The sequence below is a fragment of the Falco rusticolus genome, chromosome 9, assembly GCF_015220075.1.
Source record: "Falco rusticolus isolate bFalRus1 chromosome 9, bFalRus1.pri, whole genome shotgun sequence".
NCBI lineage: Eukaryota > Metazoa > Chordata > Aves > Falconiformes > Falconidae > Falco > Falco rusticolus.
Genome location: NC_051195.1, coordinates 51,543,651 through 51,557,270, shown reverse-complemented (window position 1 = coordinate 51,557,270; position 13,620 = coordinate 51,543,651). Strand labels below are relative to the sequence as shown.

The window sequence follows — 13,620 nt, the reverse complement described above, 5'->3', positions numbered from 1 at the left end:
TGGTGGTGGACCTGGTAAGATCCGCACTGCTCAGGGGCTCCTCCGGGCCAGCAAGGTGCAGTGAAATCTGCTCTCAACCCAGATGAAACCAGGCTCTTTCAGCTGGGATAGTTGATACGAATTCAGAGATGCTCCTTAATCCCCCGAAAGATTTGTCAGATTCTGAAATCTTGAACTAAATCTCCGTCTTGACAGAGCAATGGTTTGGAGGGGGCAGGACAAAAAGTTTACTTTCACTCCTAAATATAAAAGGAGAGACACATGTCCAATGCGTTCCTCCCCTGCTCTGTTTGTGGACATCCAGATGTTCAACACATTGGTCACAGAAACAGTATTGCTCTAAGAGTCAGAGATATTAAAAATGTAAGGGAGCCACCTCAGGAATGTATAATCTCTCTGCTCTGGAGATCTTCACCCTTGTCCTCTGTGCCAGTATCCCTCACACAGAGGCTGACTGCAGCGACTCTAAGGTTACCAAGTTGCACAAAGCAGCTTTCAGCTGTATATTAGATTTCCCCCCTGCCTAGTTCGTAACATTACCCTTGCTGTCACTGCCTGCAGAGCTCCATCAGTCCCCGGGAGCTGCTGCAGCCACCACAGATCAGCTACTGACACGACGCAGCCATTTCCCATGGAACGGGCTGGACTAAATGAGGGCTCTGCCACTGCTATCGTTGGTGGTCTGTAGTCAGAACAGTTGCTGAAGAATCTAACATCAATAAAGATTTTAAAAGAAGCCTCAAGACAAAAAATTTGTTCAGACAGATTCCAAGCTTTTTAGCTTTCAAGAAAAAGCAGACTTGAAGCACAGCATGAAGTTACAGCACAAGGAAGGCAGCGGGGCAGGGGAGGTGCTTCACAATAGCATGCCAGGGACGAATCTCAGAGCGGCACTTCCATCCCGTCCTTGGAGAAGCCTGACCAAAGCTACTGAAGCTGTAGCTTTTGAAGATGATTATTCAAAGCCTAATTTCCTGTCTCCCCCATCTATTTCTTATGATCCTTAAAAGACATCTCTGCACATCTCCCTGGGGAATAGTCTTGAAGGGTTTAGTAAGTCACCACTTGACAGTTATTATTCTGATGAAATACCCAAATAAACTGTCCTGAAATTTCTCAAGAAAACACTCCGGGGATCAAGTCCAGTTTGCACAGCTCACAGAAGTTAGTGCTCCATTTAGCTTGCGCATGAAGCAAAATGACACATCACATCCCAACAGTAATTAAAAACCAGAGCATTAAAGACTCATAACCCTGTATTCCCCTGTCATTGTTATTTTGAGAAGTCAAAGGCGAATAAACAGAAGACAACAGCAGTAACTTTGGCTAGATGTTCTCCAGCCAGTTTGAACGGGAATACAGAGGTGCCTACTGCGAGAGGAGGATTCGTTTGAACATACCACGTGCAGTAAGCAGGGAGCTTGGCAGCAGTAGTCCAGTAAGGACACATTCAGTCCAGTTCACATTCTTCTCTCGATGTATTACATACACAATTTACCGCTTGAATTCAGTATTGCCTGGTGGTGGCAAGTCATCTCTGCTAACATAAGCAATAAAGATATATGGAGAAAGGGAAAACGAGACAAGAGGGGAGGCATTAGGCCTGAGAAGAAAAGGAATTTGCTCTCTTCTCACTTAAAAATGGTTCAGTCTTTGCTTCACTTCCACACTGAGGACTGCTAGATACATAAACCGAATTGTTCTTCAATACATACAAGCATACATCAAGAAGGTACCTACGACCACAGCACACAGTAGCACAAGTTTAGAATGACTTAAGTTCAAACAAGACAAGCTTTTACTTGGAGGGGGAAATATCAGTATTTTCATCTTGAACGCAGTTGCTTTGGGTAGGAGGGGAGGGGGCTGGCTCAAAATCCAAGACCAGATACTCATCTCATCTACAGCTAGAGCAGACTGAGGGTATCAGCCTTCTGGTTACAAAGTACAATTTCATACTCCTACCCACAAAACAGGAGTTAAATCTTTATCTTCGCATATCCCTGCCAGCAGCATACCTTCTGAACAAAAGGTCAGTAGGCAAGAAGAGAATGAGGGACCTCAAGAATGAATTTTTGACTTGGACAGTCATCGCTTGTAAGTTCAACCTCTGAACTAATTTTCATGGCCTTATATTCTCCTCCTACATTCCAGCTTCAGGTTTTTGTTTTATTTTTTTTACGTGCATTCTCCTCTGATTAGATCTACCTTGGTAACAAGCAAACAGAACCTCTTTTTAGGGCTGCAAAGTGGATTAGAAGCCTCACAGATCATAAGCAAGGACTCCTCGCTTCAGCCCAGCTAAAATGAAGACTGGGTCTGCCAAGGCTTTCCCAGTCAGTTAACAAGCAACGTCCCACAGAGGTTCTCCAGCCCACACTTATGGAATCACCATCACTGCTAAACTTAGAAGTAGCATACTCTTCTCCAGATAATATGGAACCAAAATGAGAATCGCTTCATCAAAGCAAAAGCTAAAACAAAACAAAAGCATTTGGATGAAAGGCAGTGAGCTGGGGAAAACTAAATTCCCTTTTCCATGCAAGTTGAACGCTGCATGTGGAAGGACAGCAGCAGCCAGGGTAACAGATAACCTGTTTCTTGCCGCTGCATTAAAGGCTTTCTGTATATTCAGCTTCTACATGCAATCCCATATTTTAATAACTGAGGACCTCCTACCAGAAAGAAAGATCATCAGCTTCACAGTTAAGAATATATGAATCACTGTAATACATACAGGAGAACTCATTCCCCTGGCTAACTAAGGTCTCCTGTACCTGCAATCAATTATGAGTGACTTGAAGGTCCAAGCATAAGGCCCTGGAAACAGCCAATTACAATGGCAGAAGAGCCATAACCTTTACTACAACCACAGATGGTCTGCAACACCTCGTGGAATGCACCCAAAATGGCGTATGTGTGTATATATAAATTTTGTATGTAGACATTGTAGTGTTTCATTCTTTTTAATACATATACAAGTACCTATACATATATACATATTTACAATTTACACCAGCCAGTAGATGTATGCGTATTGTACATATACACACAAACGCCTAGAATACACATGCACACACACAAACACACACTCTTTAAAATGAACTCCACATCCCAGGTAATGAAGTCCTGCCATAGTCCAAAGAGCAGCACCAAGTGGTGGGGGGCTCAATATATACCAGCGCCAAGACTGCTTAGAACAAACACTAGCATTCATAGAATTTTTTACACTTGGGAAATTAAAGAATGGATGGCATAAGCTTCAGCCCAGCTACAAAGAACCTTCATGCAAACTTCCCACCTACACTCCAGCAATTCTTGCTGTTCCATACTGTGCTCTCCTCAGCTGAATGGGGTCCACCAGTGCTGACCTGCTGCCCTTCACTATTCTGGCTGACTAGATCATATACTTTGTATGATGGCATTGCAAACAGGCCTACTGTGACACTATGGTAGTCACCAAGTTCTACATTTTTTCCACCTGAAAACAGAGGCATGGCTGGTGTTCAACATAGAAGCACTGATTAGACTCGTCCTTTCACTTCTTTTCTAGCAGCCCATGGGAGAGTGACAACAGACTTTTCCATTTAACAGTTTAAAATATTTTTGTTTCCTTCTCCTTGCTCACACCTTCGCTGTCAGGAGTTGCAGAGCTAGAGGACCTTTTGCAAGGAAGGCAGTACAGTCCAAATGAGTCTGCAAGCACTTTTCCCAGCAGTCAGAATAAGCCTTTACAGAGGCTGCTGTACTCCTTAACATACCCAGACTCAGCATTATGGGCTGAGGGAGCCAGTAGCACTCCCACATGTAATTATGGCTCCTCAGTTTCACTGGTTCAAAGATAGGACTGAGATGCAATGGTGGGCATGCAAAAAATTTAACAGGGCTTTACGGTAGCACCCACTTTGTTTAACCTGCAAGAGGAGTGTCAGCATCTCTCTTAGGGCACTGGGATCCATCGCAGATGGGTCAGATAAAGGGCTTATATTCAGCACCCTATGGGACATTCTTTCAGCTCCTGTCAGGGACTGGTAACACTGTGGGAGCCACACATTCCATCCACACACAGAAAGGAGGGATAACGCTAGCTGCAAATGTAAGAATTTCTATCTGGTACCTCAAAATGAAGAACACCCCCTCCTCCTGGAAAATTGCGGCAGCAATACAAATGGCAAGATGACCCATATTACAGCGAGAGATGGCGGCTAGCTTTCTTAGCTGTGTAATTTGTTAATCTGCTAACTGTCTGCCCAATCAGGCAGAGTGGAAATTGTGTCCTTGGCCAACAGTACAAATTTCTTACATAAAATCGCTGCATTCAATTTATAGGGAGCATTAAGTATCTTTACAAGTTCACTTCAAACCCACTGCTCCAAATGCAACTTCATTGTCCACAGTTTTGTCTACTCACTTGCCTAAGACTGAAAAAATATATTTGTTATGAAGGACTCTGTTTTATTGCTATTGTTGGTTTGTACTGTGTGGTTCCATCCTTACCATTTAAAATCCAGACTCTTTGGGGATAAAATACTGTTTTTCTATTGATTTTTTCCAATTTCTTAAAATTGTATAAAAATAAAGGATTTCCACAAATGTGGGCTAAAGGTAACCAATAGTACTTCTATGCTTAGGATCAGCTGCTGGAAATGTGGTTGCTAGCCACAAGACCAGAAATAAACCTCTAGTGATTCTTTACCATTTAAAAGACATGAAAACCTCTGCTTATAAAATTGACCCCATACAGAATGGAACAGCTAAACTAACAGCTGTTTATTATTACTTTTTAAAATAATGGTCCTAAATTTAAAAATAAAATCAAGTACTTCCTTTTATGATTTTCACATTATAAAACTGCACCATTCAAAATCTGTGGCCAGGGAATCCCCTTTGCAATAAGACAGTTTCTTTTAATAGTCATCGAGGGTGTTTTCCAGGAAAACATTCCTAACATCCAGTATGGAAGCCAGCTCCAAAATGTGCTTTTGGAGGTGAGGGTTCTCCACCGTTTCATCTCGTGGCAGCTGAGGATAAGATTCTGGATAATTTCGAGTCTCCTGCTAGATGACAGTGAAAACAAAGAGCATCAGACATTCATTTATTTTTTACACTCTTTATGAAGAAGACTGCAAAAGGCCAATTTCACCTAAGAGGTACCCTAATCCATTTAGCATGCCACATAGACTGAAAATATTCTAGCATTTTCAGTTTTCTCTTTCTTTTTTTGACTCAGAGATGGTCATAGTGGCAATAAAAACGCCCGTTCATCTAAGATGGGTAATAATAGCAAAAAAACAGGAAAAACACCAAAAAAATCGATAAAAAGACTTCACATATACTTACCTGATAGGCTGGAGTTGATTTCTTGAAATTACAGACATGTAAGCATCTCCAGTGGGAGATTCATCTCATCCTAAAACAAATATCTAAGATACTGGGGGCAAATCCCTCCCCACTAACAGAAGACCTGCTTCTTTTCCCTGACACCAGAGAAGCCTAGGTAGCTAACTTAGGTTTGGAAAGCTACTAGATGTCTGCAGTTAGACAAGGTGAATACTGTACCTTTCTGTGCTTCAACTGTCATTTTTTTCTGTAGTGTTTAAAATGGAGCAGGCAGTTTATATGCCAGTGCTCACATATATAAAATGGTGTAGATCCAGAAGCCTACTTCATTGTTGGCACAGCATTAACCAACAGGGAGGGAAAATAACCATTTTCCTGTTTAACTTATTCATTTACACTTCAAAGACCTTTCAAAATCCATTCACACTAGAATACTTGCAGCAGTAACGTTCCACTCCTCCCCACTTCCTCTTATATTCTTGTTCTACACCTTTTTAGTTGTGTAGAAATAATAATCTTGAATTAAGAGGAATTTTTCTAGCTGACAAGGCTGTTCAGGGTGACATAAATGAATTAGAGCGTGTCTGCTACTTATGTAGAGGAATAAGGCTTCAGCAAGTCAAAGGCTTCATATGCCTTTGGAGAGATACAAAGGCACAGATTCAATACAAGCGGTAGGCATTAGCATGTGAGCATCAGTTATCTTCCTGAAGTCACAGTGATATGCTTAGCCCTAAAACCCTTCCATCCCGAGGCACTGCAGTTCTGTATGCACTGGATTGTCGTTCTCACAAAGGGACAGATATCCCTGCATACCCGGAAAATTTTGTGCATCCTCATAGTAGCAGAACAGAAGATAAATCTTGTTAGAAGCAAGCGAAGGAATTCATCCCCAAAAAACTGAAGAAAGGACTGATCTGTAGTGAAGGCAAAGAAAACTCAGTTTAGAGAGGCCTAATAAATAAATAAATAAACAAACAAATACATTTTTAAAAAATCAACTTAGGGGAAACAGCTATGAATTCCTGTGCATTCCCCTTATTCACTATTCTGTCCCTTGGAAAGGCTGAGCAAGAAACCCCAGCATCTGCTGAAGTAGCATGCTAAGGTTCAGTTGTGGATTAGTAGGCACGTACCTATGGATCGGGAGTGGGTCAGCAGCTGGGCAATATCTCGGTTGATTTTTCTAAGGTAATCTTGACACTTCTCCCACAATCCTCTGCGCATGCTTGATAATCCAGAGACAAATAGGAATGCCATTAAAGGATTGTTCAGAAAGAGTGTGAAGAGGCTACCCCGCTGAGACTGATCTAAAAAAAAAAAAAAATTAAAAAAAAAAAATCAATAGACAGGGAGATACATTTGGCACATGAAGCCAAAAAAGCTGTCCCTGCCACAGAATGAAGTTGCTCACCCACTAAATTCTGTAACAGAGGAACTACTCCTTTGTGTTAGTTACATCTTCTCTCCTCTTTTGGCAGATCTGTTCTCAAGATGATGCACTGACTAGCAATAAAGGCTTACCGGAGATGTGCATTAACACCAAGAGAAATGAGATTTTCTTGTGAATTTTGGGAGGCCTGTCTTCATTTTGAGCATAAAACTTGAACACAAAAACCATAACTGAAACAACTGGTAGAAGATACTGGTTATAAATCCTAAAGAGGAGTATTAAACAAGGACATTCTTATTCCATTAAAAAAGACCAGGCAGTTGAACCTATACACCACAACCCCCAAGTCTACACAGTTGCCCTTTTGTTGGGCACCACAATATCCTAAAGCCTAATTACTCCATGATACACAGCGTCCAAGACTCATCTTAGTCAACTGGGAAGTCAAAAAGAAAGGCAATACCCGTACGATCATGTGCCCAAACAGTAAGGCCACTTCCTTATCAGCCTGGATTTCTGACTTGTTTTGGTGCATTTTTTTTTTCAGGACATGGGCACACAGCTTGGATGGTACGATGCCACACTGACACAGGGGCTCAGCTACGAAGTCTCTGCACAGGCTGTAGTGTAGTGTAGCACCCCTCAGAACTACAGCAAGACCTTCCTGATTGGTCCACAAACACAATATAAACATCCAGTATTTTATAAAGTTACTTCTACTTTCCAGAGTTTCTGCTTAAAGAGGATTCATTATTACAGTACTTGTCTTCTACTTCACTTTCAGCTAAATAACAGGAAGTTTCAAAACAAATTAGAAGCTTCAGCTTCTTGCACATTCTCTCATGATACTTGCCTAACATCACTTTGTGTGGCTTAAGCTAGAGCTTTGTACTTGTCTTGTGATGGATAATAACCCTAACATGGCAAATTCCAATGAGAAAGTCTGGAACTATTTATATTTTATAGTAGTCACAAGGACCGAGGAACATCTTTCGTTCCCTGTTCCTACCACAAAAGCACGTTCCCAAGGCATACAAAGCCAATGGTTTTCCTTAACTTACCCTCCAAAATCAGAACAAGATGAGAAGGTTTTGCTCTACACCCTGCATTTAAAAGCAGATACCTTCACTGACTCTGCTCACTTTCTGGGACCAATAAAGCTACCTAAAGTCATCATCATCATCACCATCACCCCAGCACTGGGCTGGCAATTTTCTGGGTCTCCATGTAGAACAACTTTGCCTTCTAGCACTTGTTGAAGTTACTCGTAGAAATATCATCATTAGAATAAATTACTGGCCATAAACCGTAACTGAAGTTTATCACACTACTTCAGGGAACATTAATCTGATTTAGGGATTGCATAGTGATGAAAAGCTATCTCTTCCTGAAGAATCAAAGTTATATTCTTTTAGGATAGATATATGATGCAACTACAACTTGTTAGGAAATGCAGTATTACACATACCTTGTAATGCTTTTGGATATGCTGTTGGAGAAAGCAAGCACACCAATGGTTGTCCAAATAAGTTTGTGAAATTCTGTAACAGATAAGAATTTTGAAGTATTGATGGTCACTTCGCTTGCTTTTGAATATTCAGCAGGTTAAGGGTACAAACAAAGACTATTAATGACAGAGAACACACTAATGCCCATCACACAGTTCAGCATTGGCAGTAAGCCTGACAAGTTGACTTACTTATAGATCACAGCACAGTAGGAATTTAACCCATTATATTTTAAAGGAATTATAATTCTCTCATTTCACTGCTACTGATAGCACACTAATTCCATGGAGATGTGGCTTTCAGTAGTAATACATTACTTGAGGAAAAAAAAAATCATGTTCTGCAGTAAAATTGAAAGCTATTGGTTTTCAGGTCAAAATAGATTTAGCATCTTTCCTCAATACCAGCTGAACTATCCAGTCAAAGTGATTTCTTTTCCTTTTTCTTTCTAGCAGGAGGAACTACTTCTGATGAGAAGAGCCCAGTGGACAGAAGTTTCAAGATAAATTTACTTTAAAGCAAGTATGTCATAATCTTAACATCTACTATACTGAACCCTCATTTTACAATACTCATTCCATGCACTTTCCACCAGCACCTTAAAGATTGCCTAAGTGTCCTGCTGCATAAGAATTTCTCCAGAAACCTCAAATACCACTATTGTCCAGTTTTACCAACATTTACCTGGTAACAGTCCTACTGTGTATCTGTCTGGCAGGTACAGCGATTCAAAAAGTCATTTACACAACCTCATTAGCTGTCATATGTCTCACCAAAACAGCTTTCTTGAAACTGAAGGATTGCAAAGCCACAGAAAATGTAAAGGATCATATATCTGCATCCCATCAGAGCACATGAGTGCAACACACGTGTCTGCAGGTTATATTCTTACAATTTGGCAGGTTACAAACGTGAGGTATACATCACCAGAAGTATTTGCTTGTGTAGAATCATCAAAAAGCTAATTGTTTAATTCCTTCTGGCTTCTGCTTAATTCCAATGGAACTGTCCCTTCCAGGCAGTATATTTCAATTAAATTAGTTTCACTGAATTTATTTAATCTAAATCTGCTAAATAATAAAGACTGTAATCTAGTCTAATCAAAATAAAACATCTCCCATATCTGACAGTGCTGACTAGTCCTAAAACCCCTTCTATTTCATTAAGAGCCCATGGGAGATTTATAATGCTAGATCCTAAGGTTTGGTCTTTAATGAAGAACAAAGACTATTACCACAAAGACACTAACTGCAGGCCAGACCAGTAATTAGTAAAACTGTACCATAAAGAAACATTTAAATCTCCAGAAGTCACCCCAGACATCGCCAGTTTGAAATTAATACACACTGGCAGGTTACATGTGTTCAAGTAACATATATACTTAGTATTCATGAGCCGATTCACATGTTTAATTCTGTCTTGTACCACCCGGTTACAGACCAAAGCACACTCTCCATCAGTAGAAATGACAATGCAATTAAACACAGCCTACAGCTATAAAGCCAAACCAAGGGTAACTCATATATCTCAGGAAAGGTATTACTCACTGACAGTATCTGAGATCATTCTGGACTCTGTCCCAGCAGAGGTTAAGTCAACATAGCTAGTAAGTCCTGCAAAGGGGAGAAACTACACTGTTTAGCACAGAACGCGCTCTTTGGAAGACAGCTCATGCCACTTGCTACATCTAAACTACAGATCCAGAAGGACCAGACTCTCAAGCTTCCGAGTAGCCATCTCGGCTCTTTCCTAGATCCAAAGGCCTACCATAGCCCAAGCGAAAACCAGGATTCACTCACCCACCACCTCTGCTCCTGATTTCCACAGAAAAGCGCTGTGGGCACACACGTAGCAAAGGCACAGGAGCATGTCACAGCCATGGCTGGGAGCTGAGGACCATAAGGCACACCAGGAAAACCTATCCTGCATTCTAGATGTGGATAGTAGCTCCGGGTAAGGAGTGCCCTACTTTTCAGCACATGGCCAACTCCAAAAAAGGTGAAAACATATTTTTGTTTCAAAATTGACTGGTTTTTTTTACTTTATTATTCAATTCAAGTTTCCCAACAGAAGCATTGCTGCTTTTTAAAATGCGTATCATATACATCTCCTTTCAAAAAAAGAACTATCCATCATCTCCAAAAGAAGTCACTTCACACGTAAGCTTTACTAAGCTGAGTATTTACACCACATCACTGACAAGGCCTTGCATTCTTACTGGCCAGAGTTTTGTTTTGGTTTGGTTTTCTTAAGACTTTTCATTTGACCATAATCTCAGACAACCACAGCTGCAAAAAGATACTGATTTAAAAATATTATTTTATCCACGTATACAGTGGTAACCTTCAAGAACACAACCATCTATATTTAAATGGAAGTGTTAGAAAAAATTCACAGCTTTAAGTAGATATGCTCGATTTGCAGTTATCTTCCACTTCCAGCTAAATATATAGGGGTGGAAGCTATTCAAGCGCCGCTGATCTGACAAACTGGCAAGTCACTTCCTGGCAGGACTTTCAGTCATCACCAGCTAAGCCCTCCAGAGAAGGGGAGAGGATGAGAATGCATGCAGGAGAGCAGAAACTGGCTGTAGAAAAAGATGCGTGAGCAGTTGCTGTTACTGCCAGCATTGCTAGCAGTGACATTTAAATGTCAGGATAGCTACTGTCCTATCAGAAAAGATCAGAGCAGTGATGTGGAAAAAAGTCAGTCCACTGACTTCAACTTCTCAGGCAGTTGCACAGAACCTCTTTGTTTGTGCCACTGCCTGAGTCTACAAAGCATCTCACAACACACCCAGAGGACAACCACAGGACAGCACTATCAGTATAGTCTGGTGACAAGGAACCAAGCACGTAAGAACACTCAAAATGATGACAGACAGGAATTTACAAGGGCTAGAAAATACTGACATTGAGAGCTGTGCCATCTTCCTTCACCTGAAAACAAACAAAACACCTAAACCCATCCCCACACATTTATCTGCCTAGGTGCAGTAGACTGTTTTGAGTTTTCAAACACTGAATACATTTTTTTAAATAGGGGTCCATGCGCACACACACCCCCCCTTCTCTTTTTAGACTCCTCACAGTTGTACCCACACAATTCTGATCTGGGTTGGAATTCCTAGCAGCCACTTCCATAATCCTGCCCTGAAGTACTTCCAAAACCTCACATTTCTATACTCCTTACAATACAGGCAGGGTTGGACTTCTCTCATGCCAGCTGCTCTGTGTGGTTAAGAGATGGAGCACTGGTGTATTTTACATTACTGATGGTCAGCTCACTGCAGAACAAGGACAAGAAACTAAATGGAGGTTAGTTTTCGCTTACTGTGCGCCCACAAAATCTGAAGAAAATTTAAATATCAAATTTAAATGCAATATAAAAAGCAAATTCTACCGTAAACACTTGAGTTATATTCTCATGAGAATTACAAATCTATGTGTGGGAATCAATCACCTCAAAAAGATCCTCTGCTCTAAGCTGTCCACAAAGCCCCAGTATGTCCAGAGCTGTATTTGAATTAAGGATCACCAGGAATCCCTTACTCTCTCTTACAGGGCTGATCCACTTGACATCTTTCAGCAATTCTACCAGAGAAGAAGGGAAGGGGGAGGATACGACACCAAACCAAACCCAACCCAACCCACACTTTTTCCCCTGAAACATACACTGGAATGAATGACAGAAAAGAGCACAGGAAAATAAGTCCCTACCAAATGCTTGTTTTCTCAGAAAGACAAGTAAATCATTCTACTAATTGTGCTTCCCTCCCTTCAAATGGGGAAGGGAATTTAATAAAAAGCAGATTTGCACTGAAATCTAGTGCGGTGCAGTTAAATGCAGTAGTATTTAAAAAGCCCTTTGAAATGCAATACAACACAATAAACCAAAAGCCCTACAGAGAGGCCAGATCATTATTTTGACTGTCAGGTAAAGGTTGCCTGGCTCAACAGAGAACTATTCTGAATCATACCGATCACTGATTTAGCACCTCTTGTTGGCCAACAAATGCCTTTAAAACAAATGACACAGAGTATGGATAATGAACAAGGAACAAGTTCATCTGGCCACTAGACGTCCCTATTCCTCCTCTGAAATGCAGCTGCGAACGTTCACTTTTCTCACTGCACATAATGGAGCTATAAAAAGGAAGACATGAGGAAGTGGCACTTTCCCCAGATACAGCACATTCTTAATATCCCATTCATGAATGAATAAATGTAATGCTATCCAGATTCAGCTGGCAACTAAGATTGAAAATGCCTGCTTCTGTATTACCCGAATTGCAGATTCCCAAAGGTGATTTGGCATGGAGTAATTCTACTGTAAGTCCATAGCACCCTAGGAGGGAGGCTCATTGTCCAAGCATATACCACTCTACAGTAACACTGGATGCTAATTTGAGTCTTGTTATGTCCTTGGTTCAGATACTTTTCAGACACAGACACCCTGTGTTTTATAAGATCAGGCTCAATGCTTTGACTCCTTTCTGCTGCTTAAAAGCAACTGAGTGTTGGATGACTGGAAAAAAAAAAAGCAGATTAGTTATCTCCCTCCCACATGCACACACACCAAGATTTGTCTTTGGTATATAACAAAAATAAACCTCCCACCAGAGACCTTGGAAATCTTGAACCTTTTTTCCCTCCAGGAGGATTTATTACTTTCCAATGAGCGGCTGTTCATGTGCTTCTCCTTCTTGTTCCTATTCATAGGATCAGATCCTGACTAGCATGCACAACCTCAAAAGAAAAGAAAGACTGAATACAAACTGTTTAAAAAAATTGCCTGTTAAAAGTGTAAGCTAACTAGGGGTTGACACTGTGTCCTATCACACAAGGAGCTGCCTTCAAGAGCCTTACCTTATAGGCAACACTGTTTGAAGAGTCCACAATGATAAACAGGGGCTTTCTTGTGAAAGGGTAGAGATCTCCAGGGTGAAGACTGAAAAGAGAAAGGGACACTTCACAGAGCACTAGAAATGCTGCAAAGCTGTGAGAGTGCACAAGTTTCTCAGATACACAGCTGCCCGTGTCCAGATAAAAAGCAAGCAGATGCCCCACGTCCCATTCTCAGATTCATCCTCAGAGAGTAACTGCAAAACTAATTTGGTATTCTTTATATTATGGGCTATTGGACAGCAATAAGAGCTATTTTATCTGCTTCAGAAGTCATCCACCTTCAATTTGAAGTTTTCCCGTAATAAATAATTTACGTTACGTCACATTAATACTTTTTAAGTGTTTAAAGCATCATGTAGAGTTGCATATTCATTTCTAATTGTTCAACTTCAAGTCAATCTACATTATGATGTCCTGCACTAAAGAGTTTGAATTCCAGAGGCTTTGATACATGTTTCTCCATTAAAGACAG

General features: G+C 40.8%; 1 protein-coding gene across 8 annotated transcripts in view; it reads right to left on the bottom strand.

Moving 5' to 3' along the window:
- Window positions 1–4,397: 4,397 nt before the first annotated feature.
- The window catches only part of SCAI (suppressor of cancer cell invasion), a 44,597-nt gene continuing 35,374 nt past the window's right edge, over window positions 4,398–13,620 (bottom strand). For all 8 annotated transcript variants that reach the window (XM_037399526.1, XM_037399525.1, XM_037399527.1 and 5 more), the window contains 5 exons: window positions 13,110–13,191; window positions 8,202–8,274; window positions 6,477–6,650; window positions 6,157–6,257; window positions 4,398–5,057 (listed from right to left, as the gene is read on the bottom strand). In XM_037399526.1, the coding sequence (XP_037255423.1) occupies window positions 4,908–5,057; window positions 6,157–6,257; window positions 6,477–6,650; window positions 8,202–8,274; window positions 13,110–13,191 (580 nt within the window). In that variant the 3' untranslated portion in view covers window positions 4,398–4,907. The remainder of the gene's footprint in view (window positions 5,058–6,156; window positions 6,258–6,476; window positions 6,651–8,201; window positions 8,275–13,109; window positions 13,192–13,620) is intronic.